The 26,545-nt window shown below is 49.4% G+C and overlaps 1 protein-coding gene, 10 non-coding genes and 2 pseudogenes across 11 annotated transcripts; 7 read left to right on the forward strand and 6 right to left on the reverse strand.

The window, feature by feature from the left end:
* The first annotated feature begins 1,510 nt into the window (after positions 1-1,510).
* Positions 1,511-1,701, forward strand: LOC131126871 (U2 spliceosomal RNA). The gene has a single exon (XR_009129388.1). It is a non-coding gene; the product is annotated as a U2 spliceosomal RNA (small nuclear RNA).
* A 1,092-nt stretch (positions 1,702-2,793) lies between these two features.
* LOC131126847 (U1 spliceosomal RNA) lies at positions 2,794-2,957 on the reverse strand. The gene has a single exon (XR_009129365.1). It is a non-coding gene; the product is annotated as a U1 spliceosomal RNA (small nuclear RNA).
* A 1,085-nt stretch (positions 2,958-4,042) lies between these two features.
* On the reverse strand, positions 4,043-4,114 carry trnae-cuc (transfer RNA glutamic acid (anticodon CUC)). Its single transcript has one exon. It is a non-coding gene; the product is annotated as a tRNA-Glu (tRNA).
* A 383-nt stretch (positions 4,115-4,497) lies between these two features.
* trnat-cgu (transfer RNA threonine (anticodon CGU)) lies at positions 4,498-4,571 on the reverse strand. Its single transcript has one exon. It is a non-coding gene; the product is annotated as a tRNA-Thr (tRNA).
* A 2,524-nt stretch (positions 4,572-7,095) lies between these two features.
* On the forward strand, positions 7,096-7,169 carry trnat-agu (transfer RNA threonine (anticodon AGU)). The gene has a single exon. It is a non-coding gene; the product is annotated as a tRNA-Thr (tRNA).
* Positions 7,170-15,508: 8,339 nt separating this feature from the next.
* On the forward strand, positions 15,509-15,699 carry LOC131126976 (U2 spliceosomal RNA). The gene has a single exon (XR_009129468.1). It is a non-coding gene; the product is annotated as a U2 spliceosomal RNA (small nuclear RNA).
* A 1,089-nt stretch (positions 15,700-16,788) lies between these two features.
* LOC131126762 (U1 spliceosomal RNA) lies at positions 16,789-16,952 on the reverse strand. The gene has a single exon (XR_009129280.1). It is a non-coding gene; the product is annotated as a U1 spliceosomal RNA (small nuclear RNA).
* Positions 16,953-17,875: 923 nt separating this feature from the next.
* On the forward strand, positions 17,876-17,993 carry LOC131126980 (U2 spliceosomal RNA; annotated as a pseudogene).
* Positions 17,980-19,463, forward strand: cbx6a (chromobox homolog 6a). Its single transcript, XM_058067766.1, has one exon. The coding sequence runs from the start codon at positions 18,083-18,085 to the stop codon at positions 19,418-19,420; it is 1,338 nt and encodes a 445-aa protein (XP_057923749.1). The 5' UTR covers positions 17,980-18,082; the 3' UTR covers positions 19,421-19,463.
* A 2,609-nt stretch (positions 19,464-22,072) lies between these two features.
* Positions 22,073-22,305, forward strand: LOC131126967 (U2 spliceosomal RNA; annotated as a pseudogene).
* A 1,095-nt stretch (positions 22,306-23,400) lies between these two features.
* On the reverse strand, positions 23,401-23,564 carry LOC131126763 (U1 spliceosomal RNA). Its single transcript, XR_009129281.1, has one exon. It is a non-coding gene; the product is annotated as a U1 spliceosomal RNA (small nuclear RNA).
* Positions 23,565-24,488: 924 nt separating this feature from the next.
* On the forward strand, positions 24,489-24,679 carry LOC131126928 (U2 spliceosomal RNA). Its single transcript, XR_009129443.1, has one exon. It is a non-coding gene; the product is annotated as a U2 spliceosomal RNA (small nuclear RNA).
* Positions 24,680-25,774: 1,095 nt separating this feature from the next.
* Positions 25,775-25,938, reverse strand: LOC131126764 (U1 spliceosomal RNA). The gene has a single exon (XR_009129282.1). It is a non-coding gene; the product is annotated as a U1 spliceosomal RNA (small nuclear RNA).
* Positions 25,939-26,545: the final 607 nt, after the last annotated feature.

Below are 26,545 nucleotides of genomic sequence, written 5' to 3' on the forward strand. Positions count from 1 at the left end.
TATGCCTCCTTGGTGTTGGCATAACACAAGTCCAGTGTTTTATTGTCTCTAGTGCAGCAGGTGACATACTGGGTGAAGGTGGGCAGGGTGGAGGATGGAGAAGCGTGGTTGAAATCACCTGAGAGAAGAAGGAGAGCCTGCGGATGTTGTGTCTGTAGCCGGCCCACGGCAGAGTGGATGACGTCACAGGCCGCGTCGGCGTTAGCAGAGGGGGGAATGTACGCCGCTATCGCGATAACGTGCGAGAATTCCCGCGGCAGATAGTACGGTCTCATGCTAACGGCTAACAGTTCAATGTCTTTGCAGCAGAGTTGCTCTTTAATAGTGATGTGCCCAGAGTTACACCATCTATCATTCACAAACACTGCCAGCCCGCCTCCTTTCCTCTTACCGCTCTCCTTTGTCCTGTCCGCCCGCAGTAGTGTGAATCCGTGTAGTGTAGCGATCGTGTCTGGGGTCCGTGTATCCAGCCACGTTTCCGTAAACAACATGACGCTACACTCCCGGAACTGCCTCTGATGCCGGGTCAGCGCCGCTAGTTCGTCCAGCTTACTGGGGAGAGATCTTACGTTCCCCATGATGATGGACGGGAGAACTGGTCTGTATCTCCTCCTCTTGTCGCGGCATTGGGCTCCGGCATGGCTTCCCCGTCTTCTCCTCTTTACCTCCCGGGGAACCTCGAGGGGTTCCCCGGGGGGCAGCGCCGCTGTGTTGCGGAGCGCCAACAGCTGGTCCCTACTGTAAACAATAGAGTTTCGGCGTGCGGTCGAAAACATCGTCGAAAAATTATGAGAAATGCCAGCTCAACACTATCACTATGGTGGACAGTTGAACTGAGCATTTACGAAGCCGTTCCTTTACGAATAACCTAGAAAAGGAATGAAAAAGACAGAATAAAGAAGAAAAGAACTCAACGAAGAGCGAGAGCTGCTGTAGCAGGCTGCCACCAGAGCGGCGCCAAGTGTACTGAGCAGAAATGCAGTTATACAGAAGAGACAGACAACAATATTCAAAATTACTCGCAGCGAGGAGAGTGAAACCACATACCCAGTGACATGCCGCTCCACTGAGTATGCAGTTCAAACTCCTCTTTATTTATTCTCTTTCGGGGGTCCCTACTACATGGTCATGCAACTCTAGGGGTGGCAGTTGCACGGGCTTTGTTTCTCTATGTGTATGTGTGTGTATGTGAGAGGAATTACTTTTATTGTTTTATGAGTTCTTATCTTGACACGTTCTTGCAGGATTAACGTGAACATCTGCAGGGTTGCGGCTGGCGCATCCAGGCACCTCCAGGATCTGGGGGTTGCTGGGGGTCTCTGATCAGGGTCAGAGGAACATTTCTTCTTCAGCACATTCAAACACTCTTTCTATTGTCTAAGCGAATGGATATAAGGGTGATAACTGACGCTATGTTTGTTCCGTCTACATTTTATTCGAACATGCGTGCAACCGGTCCTTTAGCTTGTCATGCCGGAAGTGCCCTCCTCCCCTACGAGCGCCCATCGGCATCGCTTCTCGGCCTTTTGGCTAAGATCAAGTGTAGTATCTGTTCTTATCAGTTTAATATCTGATACGTCCCCCAACAGGGGACTAAATATTAAATTGCTTTTTGGAACAGGGAGCTGCGATTGGGGCTTGCGCCATCCGCTCCACGCATCGACCTGGTATTGCAGCGCTTCCAGGAACGGTGCACTTCTCCTTCTTGTGTAAACAGCAACAGCAGAGTCTGGCAGGGTGCATCTTGTGGATGATGCTGAAAGAAATGCACTGAACGTGCTCACGTTTGGTGCCCCCTGAGCAGTAATTCTGCAGAGGAAATGGCTCGTGGTAGCGGGGCACTGTGTCTGCGCACTCCGTGGACCCCATTTCCCTCGCAGCAGCCGGTCTCCAGAGGGTGTCAGCCACTTTTTGTCAGCCTTGCCTCCTGCAGTCTCCCACCGGCTCCTGATGCTCAGGTTTCGTGCGCGCTTCCCGGGGCCCTGTGAGTGTCGCATTGATCAACTGCTGGATGGAATCTGACACGATGATCTTGTCTGGTGGAGGCCTTCCAAGTTTCCTCCACAAACCAGTGGCATAAGGGGCTTTTCCGTCTTCCGTTTGGCTTCTCAGGGTCGGGTTTGGTGGCCCTTTGTGTGTTGGCTGTGACAAAAAAAGGAAAAAAAAAAAAAAAAAACCACGTGGGATAGCCACAGGCGGTCAGAGCCTGTAAATTGTGCGTCTGCCACCCTCGGTGAGTGAGTGACCCGGTATTTTCTGCTCTCTTGTTTGCGCTTCTGACAGCTTCTGGCTCGGGTTCCAGTGGGCGAAGGGACTCAAAGTGCAGGAGCTGGCCTGTGCGGGTAGGTTTACCATGAACCACAATGTTGTGGCTTCCATCTTGGGTGTCGCTGCTTGCCTTCCTTGGACATAAAGATCCGAAGCGGTTGCCTCTGCGGCTGGGAAGGCCGCTGAGAGCGACAACAGCAATTTGAGCCGCTTCCGCTTGAGTTGGACGGTTGTTTCTGACGGCCACCTGGTCCGCTGTGGCCAGTGGTTCCGGTGTGCCGGTAAAGTGGAGGCGCTTGGCCGACGCCCCTTTCTCTGCCTGGTTGCCGTTTTTCATTGAGGTTTCCTGACTGAGAGCAGATCGGCCTCTCGGCTGGTTGGTTGGTTGTCTCCCGCGGACGGGCAGACCTTTCCAGCAAGCGTTGGTAGTGCTGGCCTGGTCGTTTCTTGCTCGAGTCCGGCTGCACTCGCAAGCCAAGGAGCTCAGCACGGCGCTGCACCTGCCTCTTGTTTTAAACACGGGATCAGGGGAGAGCGCGAACGCAGTCCCCCACTATCACAAATTATGCAGTCGAGATTCCCACATTTGGGGAATTCGCAGAGGTCAGCTCAGCCCATGTGCAATGACTGAGCCTCGCCCTGGGTGAACCACCTTCTTGATCATGGTATCTCCCCTGCCAGGTAAGTATGAATTGGACCGGTCTCGCCCGGAGGAGTCTCTCGCACATGCCACATGCTAAGTGGTGGTCTCATCAGGTCGCCCGCAACAAGCCCAGCCACTGGACCTGTGTCCAAATTCAGAGAACGTACTCTGGTTGTCTCAAGGAGTCGGTCTGTGTGGCTCTCGTGTGACTTCATTCTGAGCAAAGGCAGCGGCAGCAAGTGGCTTAGTGCAGTTGCTGCAGACGTTCAATGGGGAGACTGGAGTACTGACTCCACGTGCCTAGTCACACCATGTAACATGAGAGGCCAATATGTTTAACCCTGACACGTGTAGACATGCGAGGTCGTCATGAGTCAGTGGGTTGTCAGGTTCAAACTCCTGTGACACTTGTAAAAAACACTCAAATGCAGGAATACAGAAGAGACAGACAACAATATTCAAAGTTACTCGCAGCGAGGACAGTGAAACCACATACCCAGTGGCATGCCGCTCCACTGTGAATATGCAGTTCACGCCCCTCTCGTTTTATTCTCTTTCAGGGGTCCCCTACGGCATGGTCGTGCAACACTGGGGGAGGCAGTTGTTCAAGCTGTGTCTGTTTGTCTATGTGTGTGTGTGTGTGAGAGAGTAATTACTTTCATTGGTTTACGAGTTCTTTTCTTGACACATTCTTGCAGGATTAACGTGAACATCTGCAGGGTCGCTGTTGGCGCTTCCAGGCACCTCCAGGACCTGGGGCTCGCTGGGGGTCTCTGATCAGGGTCACGGGCACATTTCTTCTTCAGCACATTCAAACACTTTCTATTGTCTAAGCGAATGGATATAAGGGTGATAACTGATGCTATATTCATTCTATCTACATTTTATTCTAACAAGGATCTATCCCTGAGCATCCGACAAATGCTCTGTCTCACCCTAAACCCAGTCCTGACAGCATTCTCAGTCGAGGACCTTGTCTATTGTGTTGTCCATTGTGTGTCCATGTTTTGTTTATATTCCTGTTGTCAGCCGCTTCAGGATGACAACGGTTTGTGCTTCAAAATGATCCCAACCATTCGACCGAGGCCTAAGACAAATCCTATCTCCAGTCAAAACCTACCCAAATGTCAATTCCCTGACCGGGAATCGAACCCGGGCCGCGGCAGTGAGAGCGCCGAATCCTAGCCACTAGACCACCAGGGACTGCTTTATGTCTGCACTCAGCAAGGCAGAGACAGTGTCACTTTGACGTACTCCAGCAAAGGAACCAAAATAGTTCTGTGACTGGACCTTCTCTGCCAACATTGCAGCAGCAGGGGAATTACCTCAGATAGTAGAGCGCTTCCCTTAAATGTTAGACCCAAAACTCTTTTGTTTTGCTAATGTGGTCTGTTTTCTTAGCCGAGCAAATGTCCAAATGCACAATGTTTTTGCCTTTGTCGAGAGCATTGTAGTACATATGACATTTATGCTACATATGACATCAGAAATGATGGATATTTCTTCAACAGAACATGACGTCTGATTCAAAACATTTACTTGAAATGTTGGAGAGAAAACAATGGAGTCACTGAAACACATATGCAAGGCACTGCTGGGATTTGAACCCAGGACCTCCTGTTTACGAGACAGGAACTTTGACCAACTAAGCCACAGCGCCGGCGAAGGAGTGTCTTCAGTGTTAGGTGAACCACTGCATGACGGAAACCACACCAGTGGCCAGGCTTTCAACAGGACTGGTGAAATCCTGCCAGTGTAAGCGGACCGAATCCACGATTATTCTCCTCCTTGGTCTTCGCTGTGTCAAGGATGAGGATGTTGTTTGCATGCAACGACACCACAGCGGCCACCTCCTTCCTATAAGCCCCTTCGTGCAGGCCAGTGACGCACCCGATCAGTCATCCGGGAAATATGGATTGTGTGTCCAAACTGGGGACAGATGCCTGTGTACACACCTTCAGGGATCAAGCACATATCCTTGTTCCCATTTGTCACCTTGATTTTTTTGTGAAAGAAGGAATTGAACGGCCTTGCTTCCACCCAGTTTCCAACTAGGGACCTTTTGCATGTAAGGCAAACGCGCTAACCACTACACTATGAAGGGTGAGCCCTTTAAGGGGACTGGTGAAGCAGTTGCCAAACAATGACACAAGACGATGTGTCCAAAGTGGGGGCATATTGACAATTGTCCAAATCGACAAATGTTTCTCCCTTGTAGGGAAAATTGTTCCACAAATGATGGGCTTTTCTTCAACAAAACATGAAATCACAATCACGGCTTGACAGGTTTGGCTTGTAACCTCCTCTAACGTTGTCTGGAGGGGTGGCCCTTTGATGAATGAAGTTAAGGTCCTTTCAGCCTGCCAATAAGCATTTTCAAACTATTGGCAAAGTCGCAACGTAAACAGGGATTGTGCTCAAACCCAGGCTTGAACCACGGACCTTTAAATCTTAATTCTCGCACTCACCCAACTGAGCGATTTCAGCTGCAAAGGTGGTGTTCTGCTTTTTCAGTAGAGGCTAAAAGAGGGGCCAGGGTGAAGCTGTGTTTCTGCCACATATGTTGCTGTGTACCTGGCCCAGTGTGTTCTCATCTTGGGTTGGTATGTCCCCATGCTGGTAATGTGGGGTCTACTCTTCTCCAACTGAACAGGGACTTGAACCCTGGACAATCAGATTAAAAGTCTGACGCTCTACCAACTGAGCTATCCAGGCCCTTGATGAATGAGGACAACTCACAAGGCAAAATCTTCTGGCATACTGTACTTGACCTTGCAGAGATGAAGAAGCCCCTGTCCCGAAATTGCCACCTCCAAGATCGACGGAGGTCTTGAACTGCCCACATGGACAAGCCTAATATCTTCTGGACAAAAAGAGTTAATGGCCAGACAAGACAAAGGTTGAGCCAATCACCTGAACAATAAACTTTTGATCTGAGTGTCCGGGATTCAAGTCCCTGTTCAGGTGACCAGGTGGCCACGAGCCCTCCAACTAATGCACCTGCAGTTTAAGGCTATGTTCTGGATTATCAGTGTTTCGCCAAGAGTAAAATTGGGTCGAGCGAGAAGTCCTTTCAGGCAAGAAAACAACAAAAAGCAACACACACCAGCCGTGACTCAGACAAAACACGGAGCGCCGTCTGATGACGTCGGGAGTGTCGTCCCCATGCAACTGGGAGCCAGTCGCCTTTCGTCAGCGGAGAGGAGTCACCGTCCACGCCTGTGGCTGTGCCTGTACTGTGGGAGTCCTACACACAATTTCCCGCTGTCCAGTTCGCCCAGCACGCCAACGCTCTTCCTCCACCAGGGATATTCCCCAGCTGCTGGCACTGCCCGCTCCAACCACACCGGCTGCGTCATCCGCTTTGGTGGGCCGACTTCAGGTGGAAGGTACGATATCCTGGGCGGGGGAAGCTTCTCCTACCACAGCATTAATTGACTCTGGGGCGGACGAGAACTTCATTGATAGCGGACTGGTCAGTTCTCTCAACATTCCTATTGTTGAGCTTGTCCCCCACAAGAATGTCCGCTCGCTAGATGAACATCACCTGGTATGCATTACGCATCAGACGTGCGCCATATCCTTGGTGCTGCCGGGTAACCACCACAAGGTCACAATTTTTTTTCTTATGCCCTCTCGCTCAGCTCTGTTAGTACTCGGCCTCCCCTGGCATCCCGTGCGTGTGTTGTGATGTTTTGTCATTCAGCGCCACTTTGCAGAGGCACATCCACTCGACAATTTAATTTGTTCTCCGACGGTGTTTCCCAATGTGGCATTGGTGGTTCAGTGGTAGAATTCTCGGTTGCCAAGCGGGAGGCCCGGTTCCGATTCCCAGCCAATGCAGTATATCTCAGCTTATACCTTTCTTTAGAGCTCATGTTGAAAAGTACAAAGGCTCTTTTCCTGCGAAAGGACAGTATTCAGAATGACACCTGAAACGTAACAGACCGGACCACCCGAGAGTTAAGGTGGACAGCACTTAGTGAAACCTGACTGCAGTCATGCTGTTGTAGTCTCTGTCGCGCAATTGGTCAGTACGTTTGGCTGTTAACTGAGAGGTTGGTGGTTCGAGCCCACCCAGGGACTCTCAATTCACACATTTGTTGGACTTTGGACTCCATCCCTTGTATGAACATTTTTCCCCATTGGGGAACTGTTTTTGTGTTGGTGCCAGATGCACTGCTGGCACTGTGGCTAAGCTGGTCAAAGTGCCTGTCTAGTAAACAGGAGATCCTGGGTTCAAATCCCAGCGGTGCTTGGTCAGTGAAACTTTGGCAGCTGATTTGTGAACCATGTACTTCGTTTTGTCACTTGCCCTTCAAGAACGAATTGACGTTGCATCCACAGCTGACGTGATTGTTGTGGATCCCATTACGCCAGAAGGTGCTTGAATCCAAAGAGTATGACATTGTGATGTGTTGTCATTCAGCGCCACTTTGCAGAGGCTCATCCACTTGACAGTTGAATTTTTTTTCTCTTACAGTGTGTCCCCATGTGGCATTGGTAGTTCAGTGGTGGAATTCTCACTTGCCAAGCGGGGCGCGTGGCCGGCGGGGATAGTTCAGCTGAAACGAGCTAAACTTTCCCCATTCATTTCCAATGAGAGCGAAAGGCCACTGTGAATGTAATATACTTTTGTCCGGGGGTGGCGCTGTGGCGTTCATCCCCACTATGGATGTAATGTACATTTGTCCATGAGTGGCGCTGTGGCCGCTTCTGCTCCACCCACCACATCCATCCTGAACTTCAGGTAACACAGCACAATTGCTTTTTCCGAGCGAGCGACGAGACAACGCGACAAAAACACGGTAAAACTACAGTAAAAAAATATATTGTCTTTTGCATTTCAGGCTACAGAAAAATATTTTGTCTTTTAACTGTTCTGTTTAAATATTTAGTCTTTGAACTGTTCTGTATAGTGTTTAAATTGCTTTCATGTTTCTCTACGTGGGTTTGTGGCGCTATTGTTCGCTATTTTCCGACCCCGTATACCTATTATATGCATTAGCGACAATTATTTGGACAAATATAACGATAGCTCATAAGACTTGTGTTTTTTTTTGTAAGTACAATGTTATAGTTGTTCATGGATAAGTACATATCATCTGTTAAATTAAACTCTTATGAGCTATTGTAAAGTGAACAAAGAAAGTCAACAAACAAACATGACTGTAGTTGTTGCGATACCATTTAAGTATGGATGATAGTTTATAGACATTGCTTTAGTCTGTAAATGTTCTTGGAAAAGCTCATATATGACAACAATACATATATTTCATACATGTTGCTATCACATACTGTAACCTGTACTTGTATTCATGGTTTTGGATAATAATACATTATATTATTTCATTATTTCTGTCACTGTAGAGAAAAAATGAAGAGATTGTTTTTCCCCGGGCGAATCAGTGTGGTCTTCCGCAAGGGCCCACTGGGATTCCTGCTGCAGGATCCCACCGAGGAGGCCAGGCAAATTAAGGACAACCCGTCGAGGAGGGACAAGTCTCCTGTTGCACAGCAGGAGGTTGTAAGGCAAAACGCCCTTGCAGTGGTCCGTCAGAGAGGGGGAGATGCTTCAGACCAAACTGAAGTACTGGGCGAGTACATCCTGCAGTTTGGGAAGTACAAGGGGATGTCCTTCCGCTGGCTCCTGGAGAATGACATGGGATACACTGTGTATCTCATCCAAAGCCACCAGAGAGAGGAGGCTGCAGGAGTGCTGGTGGTTGAGGGGCATAGCAAGGACAGCCTTCTGTCATTCCTTCGCTATGCCCTCAGCTTCAAGGAAATGAATACTCTTCTTGAGTATGAGTCCCTAAAAACATCTGTGCCCGCCCCAGCAGCAGAGGATGACCAGCTGGTTGGATTTAGTGCACGCGCCAGTAACACCTGGAGGGAGATTTGGGAGAGCAGGGATGATGGCTATGCAGCCTTCATCTTAAGAAGAAAGTGCGCGACGGGTACAAAAATGCACAAACTGCAACAGTACCTGCAGAAGCAGCAGCAGCAGCAACAGCAGCCCTCCACCTCTTTTACCATCGCCTCCACCTGTTCCACCACAACCTTTGCTGAGAGCACGGGTGAGTGTTTTTAAAGTTATACTGCATTGCATATGTATGCATTGGACCATTTTATTACTGTTGAATAACTATATTACCACTCTTTTCTTTATAGCTAAGGATGAAGACGAAGAGCTGGAGAAAGCCATGCCCAGCATCTCTCCAGATATACTCAGTATGTGAAGTTTATGGATATGTACATGTTAGGCTCTTTTACTTTCCTAGCCTTGTCTATGTGTTTTGTATAAAGTAAATCACTCAAGTTTCTATGTGTTTTGCAGGTGCATCTGCTCCACCAACATTAGAGCTGCTACGGTTTTCAGGTCCAGGGTGAAGTTCTTAAATAACGACCGACCTCAAAGGGCATTTTGTGATTGCATGTGTTCTCGTCACGTTCTACTTTTGTTCCTTTCATGTGTGTTCTACCTGCCTACAGTCCAAGTGACTGACTATGAATTGATACAGCCTACAAGAGGGTAAGTATAATTTGAATACATTCTTTTGAATGGATGAAATGGTGAATGATGTTTGCTCACTAACACTGGAAGCATGTGTTTGCAGTGAGCCATTCTGCTTCTCCTGCTCTAGTTCAGGTTGGACTAGACCATCACAAAAAAGGTCTATTTAATTCTTTAAAAAGCCAAACCAAGTAGTTGAAGTAGCAAATGGCAGTTTGTTGTGAGTGACTCTACTAATACCCCTGAAACGCCAATATTTCAATCAATCAGTCTTTCATCACATTTTCTCCGGTTTTAGACACAGAACATGCACCGACTGGCCCAGATGCACCAGACGATGGTAAAGGCTTTAAGTGATGTTTGACCATTTCAATCCAAACTGATGTACACTCACGGTAAAATGCACCACCGCCTCTTTCCTTGTGTAGCACCAGCTGTGCTGCCTCCAAAGATTCCAGTGCCTTTCCCACGGGAGTTGATGTTTCTGCTACCAGAGAAAACAAAGACAAGAAACAAAAACAAGAGACCGCACAGCCTGCCCCAGGTGAGTGATTAATCTTTCTATGTGACTGACTGCACCTGATAGTAATATAATATTAACACAGTGTACATGTAATTTGGTTGAATTTTAGAAACTGCATGTGCTCCTGGGAGTCCTGTAGCCTCCACTCTATCTGCATCAGAGCCACAGTCTGCACAGCGACCCCACAGTAAGTAACACAGCAGTATAGTGTCACATTAAAAAGGGTGTCAAAATTGACATGTGCATGTCTGTTTCCAACTAGACCAACCACCAGTCCCACCTACGGCAGTCCCACCTACGCCTCCACCTCATCAATTTCTGTCATTTGACCAGGAGGTCAATAAGTGGAACTGCACACACCAGCAGAAAATATAGATGAAGTTGGAACTGGAGTCCATGGGTCTGTGGCCAGGCTCCCGCCCTGTCAACAACCCTATGAAAACCTTCTCCCTGTGGCGCTTACCTCCCCAGCCTGAGCTGATTGACAGTATTTATGATCTGCCGTCCCCAAAGTATTTTCATCTTCATCCCTTTTTCGTCTGGAAGCCGGAAAATGACTACTTGATGGGGCGGCTAAAAAACAACTACACCCTGCCGTGCTCTGGTGACTGTTCTCAGCCACGTGTTGTCTCTGCTGGAGTCGGGAGACCGCGAGTGATTGTGGGCCTCACTGGGCAATACTACCTGCTCTCCTCCAGGCTGTGCTGTAAGAGCTGCAATAAGAGGTGGTATTCCGACAACCCGCTCTGGCTGGAAAAGCTTCCCAAGAGGTTTACCAATCTGTTGCCAGCGTTACTGACTTACAAGAAGGCCATCTGTAAGTCAGTACTGCATGAGTTGAGACGGACTGGAAAATCACCCACAGACATGGCAAATCAGGTCAACGAGATGTTGCATCTCAAGTATGAGCGTGCCAACCTGGCCTATCTCCTGTGCTGCCAGAATGTCATGGATGGAGAGGCAGGAACTTATGGCGGCCAAAAGACCATCACTCAGTTCCTTCGGCAGGAGCGAAAACCAGAGCCTTTTGGGGGCTACAGTGATGCTGATGGCTGGAACGGGGTCTCTGTGTCTGCCCACTACCTCACCGACTGCTTGCTGCATGAGTTCCGGAACCAGAAGGACACCATTCAGCGGATGCTGCAGGGTACCTTTGGACAGGCTCTCCGCTCAGACCACACCCGGAAAGTGGCCAAGAAAGTCACCTTTTCATCTGGTGCAGTCTGAGACGGACAAAACCCTGCAGCCGATGTATGAGGGTCTCTCAAACCGTTACAGCAGGGCTGGCATTGAGAAAGCCCAGTTTCAGTGGGTTGACAGGTGAGACTTCATCACTTTAACCAGAAATGTTTAATCAGAAATTAACTCTATTAAGTGTCATTATTTCACATGTTCTTTGTGTTTCTCAGAGATTGCTGCACACCATTCAGGGTTGCAGAGTCTTCTGCGGAGGAACACCTCAACTGGGATGCATGGCAAACAACTGACGCAATTGTTACTGAGGCCACATCTGGGAGCCTGTTGAATACATGTGCATCAAGAACCTCTTACAACAACAGTATCGTCATCAAGCTGGACTTGTTCCACTGTATGCGACGGCTTCTTCGTGAGTGTGCCTCAGAACATCACCCGTTATACGGCACCTTCGCACAGTTCCTGTCGGCTGCCTTCTCTGTGGTGGACCAGGAAGACCTGCAGAGGCTCCAGGATGCATACGTCTTCTGTGGCATCCAGCCTGCAAATCCCACCAAGCAGCATATTCGTGAGCACTGCAGGATAAAGATTCCTCCGCCCGGGACGCTTATTCAGAGAGTGGAAGGGGTGTTGAAGCACTTTCACCTGACCACAGATCCGAATGGCATCCCTCTTTATAAGCCCTCCATGCTAAAGAGATGGAGGATCCAACGAGTCCACATTCTGCGCGGTTGCCTCAGTGATCCTGAGGTGGAAGGGGGCATACTGTACCGCCGTGGAGGAACGATACAGTTAAACCACGTGCCAGGTGAGCGTGCAGCAGTCCCCGTCTGGATCCCCATCAGAGGCACGTCGCAGCAGGAGGGCTACCACTTTCACCAGGCCAAATGGGTGACCGGCACGCAGGTCTCCCCAGAGCTGTTCCAGGCCCCGGCCATGACAGGAGTGTGTCGCTGGAACTATCAGCGTCTGCTGGACCTGAAACTGCCAGGCGTTTCTCTCCCGCCTGTTTTCGACCCTGCACTGATATGCTCCCTGAATGCTGTTTCCAGATGGGTCTTTGGCGAAGAAAAGTACCCTACTCTTCGTCTGGCAGCTGAAGACACCGGGGAGAGGTTTGGCCTGGAGTACAGGGAGCCAGAATGTTGTCCGGTCCCTTTAGACTGGGACAAACATAAAACCAAGAAGGACCCCGGCCACGCCACAAGTGCTCCTTCTCCAGGCATCCTGTCTGATCAGGGAGCAGACCCAGTGCAGCCTTCCTCCACACCTCCCACCAGGCTTTTCAGCTTTGTTCCTCACTCTGTTCACCCTCTTCAAACTGCTACTGCGACTATGTCTAGTCATGTGGCCCCTATCCCAGCATCTGACTTGGACAATGAAGCTTCTGTTACTGAGCTTCAGCCACAGCCAGGTAAAAACTTATCTAATCATGTGTCCCCTTGTTCTAATAGTGTTGCATCTTGTTTGAACCAAATAACAAATGTGTATCTCTTGGTTTTCTTTGCCTAGAGCCCACAAGAAGATTACCCATCCAATGTTCTCCGACTGCTGCCCGCACTGGACCAGTGAAGACTGGAGGGAGAGTATTTGTGTTGGACCACAAGCGCTGGCCATCTCCAATGAAGTCGGCAATTGACGAGCTCCTTAATAAACACCGCGGGCACGAGGACATGATCAAGCTTGTGGTTCGGGAGTACGGCACTCTTGTCCACAAGTCCAGCAAAGACCCCAACAGCATGCTGCATCCAACATCAAAATTGCATATTTCCAAATACATAAAACACAACAGTAAATTTCTCAATACATCATCTTCAAAAATACCAGCCCAGAGAAGCTGCAACATACACAGCAGCTTTGTCAGTTGCTCAGCACTACCTCTGCTGTGCCTGTCGTGACACTGCCTGCAGCTATGGTCATTCCACCATCACCACCACCACCACCACCACCTGCTCATAGCCCATTGAAGCAGGAGCAACCACCTCCCGTGTAAAAAAAAACTCAAACAAAAACATGTCTGTGCTGTGGCCAACCAAAATCAAAATATCAAGGGGATGGGACATCAATACATGACTTTTATCAGCGGGGCCCTGTCAGATACTTTTATTGCTCCACAAAAGTGTTCCAAAAATATGGTGCAGAAGGTCTGACAAACCCCAAAATGCTGTTTCAAGAGTTCAGTCAAACAGACTTCTTCCAGCGAGAGCTCGATGATACAAGAAAGAGGGTGGAGGAAAAACAGCAGAAGAAGAGGAAGAGGGAGGAATCTCCTCCACCCCCTGTCCGAAAGTGCCGGTTCTGCAGGATACAGCTAAAGCAGGGTCCGAACAGCCCCCACATCCACACTGGCTTTCCAGGGCAAGCAGGGAAGTACATCTACTGCCCTGCCAAAGTCTTCTCTATCTATAGAGAGCACGGGATGGAAAGAGAGATGAGCTGGAGAGAGTTCCAGGCCTCTCCTTTTTATGAAAAGGAGAAACAACGACACCAAAATAAATGAACATTGTTTTATTATTATTCAGAGCTTGTTATTAGTATTCATTTTTTTTTATCTCTGAGAGTGTTTTTAAGTGTGGCATGGCAACCTAATAAATAAATATTCTTTGTTACATTGCATTGATTTTGTGTTTTATTTCAAACACTGGTATCAATATAAGCCTGATATGAATAGTTTGTAATCATATAGGGATTCATTGGAAAAAAATGATATTGTGGAGAAGAAAATGGTGACTTGACTGATGCTTAGACGGGATTCGAACCTATGACTTCATTTCTCCGATGTCTCTCTGCTTGTCTGACGTCTATCTCGCATCCTGATTGGCTGGCAGCAAATGTCAACAACACCCGCGCGGCCCCCGCGTGGCAAGCGAGAATTCTACCACTGAACCACCAATGCCACATTGGGAAACACTGTCGGAGAACAAATTAAATTGTCGAGTGGATGTGCCTCTGCAAAGTGGCGCTGAATGACAAAACATCACAATCACAACACACGCACGGGATGCCAGGGGAGCTATACAAGGGAAGGGAGGCTCTTCCCCACCAACCCTCGCCAACTGGAGTGAAGGAGGAGCCTCACTCACAAGAAATATCTTAACCACAGTGTAAATTTTAAAGCAGTTATTTAAATTTTACGCCATTTTATATTTTTTAAACTGAAAAATCATATCTGAAACTGTTTGAGACGCATGATACACATCATTGCACATGGAAAATGCTGTGGGCCCATCCAGTACTACCAAGACCAAAGCCTTGGTACGCTACTGGATGGGCTCCTATTTAAGAAAACTAAAACTGATACCAACAGATCTAACGATACCTGTGGCTTTTAACTTACCACCCGCAAATATATTTATAACGACATTTTTAAAACATTTTAATTTGGAAAGACAAACAGTTGACATTTTAAAAAATCATTGCTCTGTCATTTCTGTTGTGCAGGAACGGGACCCAGTGAGTCCAGTGCGCGGGCTTGCACTCGGCGAGCCCACATCGGTTTGGCGCAACGTTAACCATCCTGCTCTCCCAAACAGACTTCGTGACCTGTCATGGATGGTGGCCCACGAGATCCTCCCAGTCAGGTCTGTTATGCACTCCCGAGGAATGTCAGCGAACCCAACTTGCCCCCGACCGGGTTGTGGCGCACCGGAGTCGGTGAGGCACCTCATCCGGGAGTGCAGTGCTGCCGTAGACCTGTGGGCGACAGCCGGCGACCTAAATTTCCCGGACTTGCCAGCAAGGGAGGTCCTAAATGAACAGCTTGTGCTCTACGGGGTGAGCCACCAGAAGTCAACCTACAAAGACTTCGGAAAGCAGTGGCTCGCCCTCGCCGCCATTAAAGACGCCATCTGGACCTCCCGCAACTTGCTGGTAAGGTGGCACAGACAGATCCCCCCCCCCCGTGGCTGTGATCCGAATGGCTGCAGCAACCCTCGCAGCTGCAAGCGGCGGGCCAAGGACACAGCCACAAAGAAGAGTCGTCTGTGCCCACCCGGAGGTGGCACCCGGAGCTTCACGGAAAAGGTCTCGGCAGCGGCAGCCTGACTCTCCGAGAGAAGAAGGAGGAGAAAGAGAAGAAGGATAAGGGTCTGAGGGTACCCTGACAGTGTCCTGGAGATTAGCTGTCTGGGAGAGTGGGATGTAGAGACTGTTGATAAGGACTCACTGCGCTCCTGTACAACAGAAGACATTGAAGCTTCTTTTTATGATATTTTAAAATGTTTTGTACAAATTTTTCAAATTTTACTGCCCACAGCACTGGTTTTTAACAAAAACAAAAAGTTAATTGAACACTTTCATTTTAAATGTGGTGTTGTGTATTTTACTTTTTTTTAAAGTTTTTCAAAAATAATGAAATGTGGTGAAATTTTGTATTAGTGACAATAAACAGTTAAAAAAAAATCTGTTCTTATCAGTTTAATATCTGATACGTCCCCCAACAGGGGGCTAAATATTAAATTGCTTTTTGGAACAGGGAGCTGCGATTGGGGCTTACGCCATCCGCTCCACGCATCGACCTGGTATTGCAGCGCTTCCAGGAACGGTGCGCTTCTCCTTCTTGTGTAAACAGCAACAGCAGACTCTGGCAGGGTGCATCTTGTGGATGATGCTGAAAGAAATGCACTGAACGTGCTCACGTTCGGTGCCCCCTGAGCAGTAATTCTGCAGAGGAAATGGCTCGTGGTAGCGGGGCACTGTGTCTGCGCACTCCGTGGACCCCATTTCCCTCGCAGCAGCCGGTCTCCAGAGGGTGTCAGCCACTTTTTGTCAGCCTTGCCTCCTGCAGTCTCCCACCGGCTCCTGATGCTCAGGTTTCATGCGCGCTTCCCGGGGCCCTGCGAGTGTCGCATTGATCAACTGCTGGATGGAATCTGACACGATGATCTTGTCTGGTGGAGGCCTTCCAAGTTTCCTCCACAAACCAGTGGCATAAGGGGCTTTTCCGTCTTCCGTTTGGCTTCTCAGGGTCGGGTTTGGTGGCCCTTTGTGTGTTGGCTATGACAAAAAAAGGAAGAAAAAAAAAAAAACACGTGGGATAGCCACAGGCGGTCAGAGCCTGTAAATTGTGCGTCTGCCACCCTCGGTGAGTGAGTGACCCGGTATTTTCTGCTCTCTTGTTTGCGCTTCTGACAGCTTCTGGCTCGGGTTCCAGTGGGCGAAGGGACTCAAAGTGCAGGAGCTGGCCTGTGCGGGTAGGTTTACCATGAACCACAATGTTGTGGCTTCCATCTTGGGTGTCGCTGCTTGCCTTCCTTGGACATAAAGATCCGAAGCGGTTGCCTCTGCGGCTGGGAAGGCCGCTGAGAGCGACAACAGCAGTTTGAGCCGCTTCCGCATGAGTTGGACGGTTGTTTCTGACGGCCACCTGGTCCACTGTGGCCAGTGGTTCCGGTGTGCTGGTAAAGTGGAGGCGCTTGGCCGACGCCCCTTTCTCTGCCTGGTTGCCGTTTTTCATTGAGGTTTCCTGACTGAGAGCAGATCGGCCTCTCGGCTGGTTGGTTGGTTGTCTCCCGCGGACGGGCAGACCTTTCCAGCAAGCGTTGGTAGTGCTGGCCTGGTCGTTTCTTGCTCGAGTCCGGCTGCACTCGCAAGCCAAGGAGCTCGGCACGGCGCTGCACCTGCCTCTTGTTTTAAATGCGGGATCAGGGGAGAGCGCGAACGCAGTCCCCCACTATCACAAATTATGCAGTCGAGATTCCCACATTTGGGGAATTCGCAGAGGTCAGCTCAGCCCATGTGCAATGGCTGAGCCTCGCCCTGGGTGAACCACCTTCTTGATCATGGTATCTCCCCTGCCAGGTAAGTATGAATTGGACCGGTCTCGCCCGGAGGAGTCTCTCGCACATGCCACATGCTAAGTGGTGGTCTCATCAGGTCGCCCGCAACAAGCCCAGCCACTGGACCTGTGTCCAAATTCAGAGAACGTACTCTGGTTGTCTCAAGGAGTCGGTCTGTGTGGCTCTCGTGTGACTTCATTCTGAGCAAAGGCAGCGTCAGCAAGTGGCTTAGTGCAGTTGCTGCAGACGTTCAATGGGGAGACTGGAGTACTGACTCCACGTGCCTAGTCACACCATGTAACATGAGAGGCCAACATGTTTAACCCTGACACGTGTAGACATGCAAGGTCGTCATGAGTCAGTGGGTTGTCAGGTTCAAACTCCTGTGACACTTGTAAAAAAAACACTCAAATGCAGGAATACAGAAGAGACAGACAACAATATTCAAAGTTACTCGCAGCGAGGACAGTGAAACCACATACCCAGTGGCATGCCGCTCCACTGTGAATATGCAGTTCACGCCCCTCTCGTTTTATTCTCTTTCAGGGGTCCCCTACGGCATGGTCGTGCAACACTGGGGGGAGGCAGTTGTACAAGCTGTGTCTGTTTGTCTATGTGTGTGTGTGTGTGTGTGAGAGAGTAATTACTTTCATTGTTTTACGAGTTCTTTTCTTGACACATTCTTGCAGGATTAACGTGAACATCTGCAGGGTCGCTGTTGGCGCTTCCAGGCACCTCCAGGACCTGGGGCTCGCTGGGGGTCTCTGATCAGGGTCACGGGCACATTTCTTCTTCAGCACATTCAAACACTTTCTATTGTCTAAGCGAATGGATATAAGGGTGATAACTGACGCTATGTTTGTTCCGTCTACATTTTATTCGAACATGCGTGCAACCGGTCCTTTAGCTTGTCATGCCGGAAGTGCCCTCCTCCCCTACGAGCGCCCATCGGCATCGCTTCTCGGCCTTTTGTCTAAGATCAAGTGTAGTATCTGTTCTTATCAGATAGGTAGGTAGGTAGGTAGGTAGGTAGGTAGGTAGGTAGGTGTGTGTGTGTGTGAGAGACTCTCTCTCTGTTGGACAGTTCGGCCGCGGTCGAACCTAGCAGAGCCGAACTACTCGCCTGGGAGACTGAAGAAGAACTGAGACAGAAAAGAACGATGGAGCTTTCCGCCATGGGTGACCGCGTCTTTGCCGCGGAAGCCATATTGAAGCGCCGCGTCCGAAAGGGAAGACTTGAATACCTGGTGAAATGGAAAGGATGGGCAATGAAGCACAGCACTTGGGAACCAGAGGAGAATATTCTGGATGACAGGCTCATCCTCGGCTTTGAGCAAAAGGAACGAGATAGGGAGCGTAGCGGTCCGAAAAAACGGGGGCCCAAACCCAAAAACCCGGCCACAAAGGCACGGGCCGCAAAAGGAGAACCAAGCAGCCGATCCACAAAGTCCCGCCAGACGACATTGCGCTCCTCTTCCTCTGCTCCCAGTCGAACGGCCCCTTCCTCCTCTACCTTGCCTCATCCTTCACCATCCTCCTCTTCCTCAAGTCTGGCCCCCTCCCCTAAGCTCAACTCCCTGGCCGCCACCCACAAGCTGAAGAAGGACATCCATCGTTGCCACCGCATGTCCCGCCGCCCTCTGCCCCGCACGGACCCCATGTCCTTCTCCAGCCCTGGCGGCTTCCCGTCCCGCCCTCACGTCTCTCCGTTCTCAGAGACTGTCCGGATCCTCAACCGCAGGGTCAAGCCCCGTGAGGTGAAGAGGGGTCGTATCATCCTCAATTTGAAGGTGATTGACAAGCCGGGACGCGGCGGCTCAAGCAGTGGAGCCAGGAATTTTCCAGGGGGACGCCACAACATCCCCTCCCGTAATCGCATCATCGGGAAGAAAGGAGAGGCTCCCTACAGACCTTTCCAGCCCCCGCTGAAGATGCTTGGCTTCCCCATGTACGGGAAGCCATTTGGGCTGCAGTGCGGTGGTCCTCTGGCCTTCCAACCTCAACCTGGGTCCTGCAACACCAGGAACCCCCGCCCAGCCCCCTCCCGCTATCAGGCTCCTCCTCCTAGCTCCAGTGCCTCTGAAGGAAAATCTCTCCCCACTGCTGCTGCAGCTGAACCCTCCCAATCCAGTGAGGCACCAGAAGCCCTTAAAGGTCCCGCAGACCCGCAGAATACCCCGCCGCCTGCCACCCCTTCTGTCTCACCTACCCCAGCAACCTCACCATCTTGCGTGGAAGGCGATGAGACCCCAAACCCTTCCTTGCCTCAAGATGCGGGAGGCCAACCCGAACCCGCGAGGGTGCCGGTTGAGGGGGACCCTGACTGGCACCCAGAGATGGGACCGAGCTGCAAAGATGTGGTGGTCACCGATGTCACCACCAACCTGGTCACCGTCACAATCAAAGAGTTCCCTTCTCCAGCCTCTGGTCCCGTGTCCCCGGCTTCCGTCAGCGCAGAAAATGGTACTCCTGAGGAGCCTACCATACCCAAGCCATAGGAAATTGCCACTGGTGTTTAAAGAAATGTGCCCTTTTTGCCACTTGAGGCCCCCCCCACACACATTTTTCTGAAAAAAATGCGCGCACTGGCCACAATAGGTACACCTGTTCGGTTAAAAAAAAAGTCTCTTATGTAGTATAGTGGATGCTGCATCACTGAGAGCTGTTTCTACTATTTTGTTTAATATAATATAAAACAGAAACATTGAAAGTGTAGTATTGCAATCACAAAAATGACCTTGAATTATTACCTCCTTGACGAAAGTGAGCATTATCTACTCAAACATTTTAGTAGGTGTACCTAATACAGAGGCCAGTGAGTGTACCTAGCTATAAAAACACCTCCGCCCAGCCATTGAATCGTAACAAAGGGTGTATTTTTAAGTGTACATTTAAACAGGGCAGCTAGTAGGTCCCTCTTGTCCACTTGCACAGCACTGATGCCTTCCGGCACGCTCGGACAAGCTAATATTTGTGAAATTGAAGAATACCCTTTAGATCACGCTTTTGCTGCCACAGCAATTTTGAATTAACATTGTTGCGATATATGATTTTATATCTTCTTGCACTTGGGACTCTCACATTGCAACAATATACAGCGAGGTAAATAATCAATGCACTTGACTGCATCTAAACAGTATTCTAGATAGTTCGTCAATGCCTTTCTATTTTTATTCCCTTGAACACGTACCGCATATGTACACATAGACACGCAACAAGCTAGTATTTATATGCACGCATTGTAAGCCGCGGTAGACTTTGTAAGTTATCCTTGTCGCCTTTTGCCTCTGATCAATCTTACTTCAACACTTTGTGAATCTGCAAAGTCCCGTCAAGACTATTATTAAGCTGGGCCTGACGTTGATCTTTTCTTTTGTACAGTATATATACACACTGTATGCCACAATAACACAGGGTTACTACCCATGAGTCAAGTTTTGGAAGGTTGATGATGTTTCAAAGCGTTTTTATGCAGGTATTTCCTCAAATTGTGTCAGGTCGCGCTCAACTGCCTAAAGTACCAGGTATTTTAGAGGCTTTATGTTTACCATAAAGCCTCTACAGGCCTGGTGTCTACTAGAGCAGAGATCACTAGTTGAAGAAATGCGCTAGTTTTTGGATCAATAATTGAGACATGGCTTCTGATGGAGACCCTTATTTGAGGAAATATGGTAGTAGTGTGTCCATACAAGCAGAGCCATTCAAGTGGACAGTGCAATTAATTGAGGCATGGCATCAACTAAAATAGAGGCAACCGTTTTGGGAAATGTAGTTTTGGTTTTAGGTCAGGCGTTTATCAAGCAGACAATAAATGGTGTCTAATAGACGGGAGGCCTTTATTTGAGGAAATATAGTTTGTACCCCTTTGAGGACCATGTAATTGAGGTATGGCGCCTACTAGAGTAGAGACCATTATTTGACAAAATATGACTTTTGAATCAATTTGAGGCATTTATTCTGGTGCAGAATGCACCCAGAAATTGAGGGTTGGCATCTAATCAAGTCCTTATTTGTGAAAATATTGTAGTTTGTGTGTCTGTCCAAGCAATGCCCTTAATAGAGGCATGGCATCAACTAAAATAGAAGTGAATAGTTTCTCTATTTAAGCTCAGTCATACATATACAAGTGCAGAATGTACCCGGATATTGAGACGTGGCATCTAACAGAGGCTGCAATTTGAAGAAATGTTCAGTCATAGTAATTGTAATAGTAATTGGCCCATGCAATTAAGTGAGGCATGGTGTTTACTAGAATGGAGGCCGCAATTTGAGGAAATACAAGTTTGTGACACTTTGCAAAGTCTTGACCTTCTCAGATTCTTGACACAACTGAATTACAAATCGTCCGCATATGTTGCCTTACCTAGCGCTGCTCCGTTGACCCCTAATCGCCGCACTCCCAAATAAACACACTTCCATGAGCCTGCCACAACTTAAGCATGAATATGAAGACTGCATCTTTAGCAAGCTGTAAAAAAAATGTGAATGCCTTCTGTTTTGAACACAATGTTACAATGTTTCCTCTTCTGCATACTGGATGGTCCTATTTGTTGTCAGTACTGTTTCAATACTCACAGGTTACACTTGAAGGAGTTTATTCCCAAAATATCACAGGAAGAAACCACATGTTTGAAGTGAAATTATCTTTTGAATAGACTCTTCCAATGGACTGTATCTCAGCTAAGTTGTGGGTAGAAGTGGTGTTAGGCTGCTATTGTCGTTTTTTTTTGTTTGTTTTTTTTTTGCGCATAACGGGGTAGCACAACTCAACTTAGTGGCCTATCTTTTACCAAATAGGGCTTGTGATTTTTTTTTTATTGCCACATTTACCTTTTTGTTTTTAAGCATTGTTATACAGTAAAATTTGCAGTGCTATATAGCACCATAGAAATGATGCATTGAAAGTTGTGCTTTTTAATCCTTTTTTTTGTTCCTTCTATATGTATTGTACTACAATATTTTGGGTATATGCATAATTATGTTAATGTGATGCAATTCAATATGACTAGAAGGCAGTTTTTATTGCTTGTATGAATTATGTAAATTGTATTAGTGCCAGGGAGGGTGACATTGTAATGTATCTTTCTGAAGCATGTTTTACAAACCCTTATTGTACAGATTATATATTCACTGTCATGTGTTACTTGTTAGTCTCTTTGTTGCTTTTTGTCTGTGTTTTCTTTAAGGCTTTAAATTAAAAAGCTGTTCCGAAGCAAAAAAAAAAAAAAAATCTCTTCTTATCAGTTTAATATCTGATACGTCCCCCAACAGGGGACTAAATATTAAATTGCTTTTTGGAACAGGGAGCTGCGATTGGGGCTTGCGCCATCCGCTCCACGCATCGACCTGGTATTGCAGCGCTTCCAGGAACGGTGCACTTCTCCTTCTTGTGTAAACAGCAACAGCAGACTCTGGCAGGGTGCATCTTGTGGATGATGCTGAAAGAAATGCACTGAACGTGCTCACGTTTGGTGCCCCCTGAGCAGTAATTCTGCAGAGGAAATGGCTCGTGGTAGCGGGGCACTGTGTCTGCGCACTCCGTGGACCCCATTTCCCTCGCAGCAGCCGGTCTCCAGAGGGTGTCAGCCACTTTTTGTCAGCCTTGCCTCCTGCAGTCTCCCACCGGCTCCTGATGCTCAGGTTTCGTGCGCGCTTCCCGGGGCCCTGTGAGTGTCGCATTGATCAACTGCTGGATGGAATCTGACACGATGATCTTGTCTGGTGGAGGCCTTCCAAGTTTCCTCCACAAACCAGTGGCATAAGGGGCTTTTCCGTCTTCCGTTTGGCTTCTCAGGGTCGGGTTTGGTGGCCCTTTGTGTGTTGGCTGTGACAAAAAAAGGAAAAAAAAAAAAAAAAAACCACGTGGGATAGCCACAGGCGGTCAGAGCCTGTAAATTGTGCGTCTGCCACCCTCGGTGAGTGAGTGACCCGGTATTTTCTGCTCTCTTGTTTGCGCTTCTGACAGCTTCTGGCTCGGGTTCCAGTGGGCGAAGGGACTCAAAGTGCAGGAGCTGGCCTGTGCGGGTAGGTTTACCATGAACCACAATGTTGTGGCTTCCATCTTGGGTGTCGCTGCTTGCCTTCCTTGGACATAAAGATCCGAAGCGGTTGCCTCTGCGGCTGGGAAGGCCGCTGAGAGCGACAACAGCAATTTGAGCCGCTTCCGCTTGAGTTGGACGGTTGTTTCTGACGGCCACCTGGTCCGCTGTGGCCAGTGGTTCCGGTGTGCCGGTAAAGTGGAGGCGCTTGGCCGACGCCCCTTTCTCTGCCTGGTTGCCGTTTTTCATTGAGGTTTCCTGACTGAGAGCAGATCGGCCTCTCGGCTGGTTGGTTGGTTGTCTCCCGCGGACGGGCAGACCTTTCCAGCAAGCGTACAAGGTAGTGCTGGCCTGGTCGTTTCTTGCTCGAGTCCGGCTGCACTCGCAAGCCAAGGAGCTCGGCACGGCGCTGCACCTGCCTCTTGTTTTAAACACGGGATCAGGGGAGAGCGCGAACGCAGTCCCCCACTATCACAAATTATGCAGTCGAGATTCCCACATTTGGGGAATTCGCAGAGGTCAGCTCAGCCCATGTGCAATGGCTGAGCCTCGCCCTGGGTGAACCACCTTCTTGATCATGGTATCTCCCCTGCCAGGTAAGTATGAATTGGACCGGTCTCGCCCGGAGGAGTCTCTCGCACATGCCACATGCTAAGTGGTGGTCTCATCAGGTCGCCCGCAACAAGCCCAGCCACTGGACCTGTGTCCAAATTCAGAGAACGTACTCTGGTTGTCTCAAGGAGTCGGTCTGTGTGGCTCTCGTGTGACTTCATTCTGAGCAAAGGCAGCGGCAGCAAGTGGCTTAGTGCAGTTGCTGCAGATGTTCAATGGGGAGACTGGAGTACTGACTCCACGTGCCTAGTCACACCATGTAACATGAGAGGCCAATATGTTTAACCCTGACACGTGTAGACATGCGAGGTCGTCATGAGTCAGTGGGTTGTCAGGTTCAAACTCCTGTGACACTTGTAAAAAAACACTCAAATGCAGGAATACAGAAGAGACAGACAACAATATTCAAAGTTACTCGCAGCGAGGACAGTGAAACCACATACCCAGTGGCATGCCGCTCCACTGTGAATATGCAGTTCACGCCCCTCTCGTTTTATTCTCTTTCAGGGGTCCCCTACGGCATGGTCGTGCAACACTGGGGGGAGGCAGTTGTACAAGCTGTGTCTGTTTGTCTATGTGTGTGTGTGTGTGTGTGTGTGAGAGTAATTACTTTCATTGTTTTACGAGTTCTTTTCTTGACACATTCTTGCAGGATTAACGTGAACATCTGCAGGGTCGCTGTTGGCGCTTCCAGGCACCTCCAGGACCTGGGGCTCGCTGGGGGTCTCTGATCAGGGTCACGGGCACATTTCTTCTTCAGCACATTCAAACACTTTCTATTGTCTAAGCGAATGGATATAAGGGTGATAACTGACGCTATGTTTGTTCCGTCTACATTTTATTCGAACATGCGTGCAACCGGTCCTTTAGCTTGTCATGCCGGAAGTGCCCTCCTCCCCTACGAGCGCCCATCGGCATTGCTTCTCGGCCTTTTGGCTAAGATCAAGTGTAGTATCTGTTCTTATCAGTTTAATATCTGATACGTCCCCCAACAGGGGACTAAATATTAAATTGCTTTTTGGAACAGGGAGCTGCGATTGGGGCTTGCGCCATCCGCTCCACGCATCGACCTGGTATTGCAGCGCTTCCAGGAACGGTGCACTTCTCCTTCTTGTGTAAACAGCAACAGCAGACTCTGGCAGGGTGCATCTTGTGGATGATGCTGAAAGAAATGCACTGAACGTGCTCACGTTTGGTGCCCCCTGAGCAGTAATTCTGCAGAGGAAATGGCTCGTGGTAGCGGGGCACTGTGTCTGCGCACTCCGTGGACCCCATTTCCCTCGCAGCAGCCGGTCTCCAGAGGGTGTCAGCCACTTTTTGTCAGCCTTGCCTCCTGCAGTCTCCCACCGGCTCCTGATGCTCAGGTTTCGTGCGCGCTTCCCGGGGCCCTGTGAGTGTCGCATTGATCAACTGCTGGATGGAATCTGACACGATGATCTTGTCTGGTGGAGGCCTTCCAAGTTTCCTCCACAAACCAGTGGCATAAGGGGCTTTTCCGTCTTCCGTTTGGCTTCTCAGGGTCGGGTTTGGTGGCCCTTTGTGTGTTGGCTGTGACAAAAAAAGGAAAAAAAAAAAAAAAAAACCACGTGGGATAGCCACAGGCGGTCAGAGCCTGTAAATTGTGCGTCTGCCACCCTCGGTGAGTGAGTGACCCGGTATTTTCTGCTCTCTTGTTTGCGCTTCTGACAGCTTCTGGCTCGGGTTCCAGTGGGCGAAGGGACTCAAAGTGCAGGAGCTGGCCTGTGCGGGTAGGTTTACCATGAACCACAATGTTGTGGCTTCCATCTTGGGTGTCGCTGCTTGCCTTCCTTGGACATAAAGATCCGAAGCGGTTGCCTCTGCGGCTGGGAAGGCCGCTGAGAGCGACAACAGCAATTTGAGCCGCTTCCGCTTGAGTTGGACGGTTGTTTCTGACGGCCACCTGGTCCGCTGTGGCCAGTGGTTCCGGTGTGCCGGTAAAGTGGAGGCGCTTGGCCGACGCCCCTTTCTCTGCCTGGTTGCCGTTTTTCATTGAGGTTTCCTGACTGAGAGCAGATCGGCCTCTCGGCTGGTTGGTTGGTTGTCTCCCGCGGACGGGCAGACCTTTCCAGCAAGCGTACAAGGTAGTGCTGGCCTGGTCGTTTCTTGCTCGAGTCCGGCTGCACTCGCAAGCCAAGGAGCTCGGCACGGCGCTGCACCTGCCTCTTGTTTTAAACACGGGATCAGGGGAGAGCGCGAACGCAGTCCCCCACTATCACAAATTATGCAGTCGAGATTCCCACATTTGGGGAATTCGCAGAGGTCAGCTCAGCCCATGTGCAATGGCTGAGCCTCGCCCTGGGTGAACCACCTTCTTGATCATGGTATCTCCCCTGCCAGGTAAGTATGAATTGGACCGGTCTCGCCCGGAGGAGTCTCTCGCACATGCCACATGCTAAGTGGTGGTCTCATCAGGTCGCCCGCAACAAGCCCAGCCACTGGACCTGTGTCCAAATTCAGAGAACGTACTCTGGTTGTCTCAAGGAGTCGGTCTGTGTGGCTCTCGTGTGACTTCATTCTGAGCAAAGGCAGCGGCAGCAAGTGGCTTAGTGCAGTTGCTGCAGACGTTCAATGGGGAGACTGGAGTACTGACTCCACGTGCCTAGTCACACCATGTAACATGAGAGGCCAATATGTTTAACCCTGACACGTGTAGACATGCGAGGTCGTCATGAGTCAGTGGGTTGTCAGGTTCAAACTCATGTGACACTTGTAAAAAAACACTCAAATGCAGGAATACAGAAGAGACAGACAACAATATTCAAAGTTACTCGCAGCGAGGACAGTGAAACCACATACCCAGTGGCATGCCGCTCCACTGTGAATATGCAGTTCACGCCCCTCTCGTTTTATTCTCTTTCAGGGGTCCCCTACGGCATGGTCGTGCAACACTGGGGGGAGGCAGTTGTACAAGCTGTGTCTGTTTGTCTATGTGTGTGTGTGTGTGTGTGTGTG

Source organism: Doryrhamphus excisus, chromosome 3, assembly GCF_030265055.1.
Source record: "Doryrhamphus excisus isolate RoL2022-K1 chromosome 3, RoL_Dexc_1.0, whole genome shotgun sequence".
NCBI classification, from domain to species: Eukaryota; Metazoa; Chordata; class Actinopteri; order Syngnathiformes; family Syngnathidae; genus Doryrhamphus; species Doryrhamphus excisus.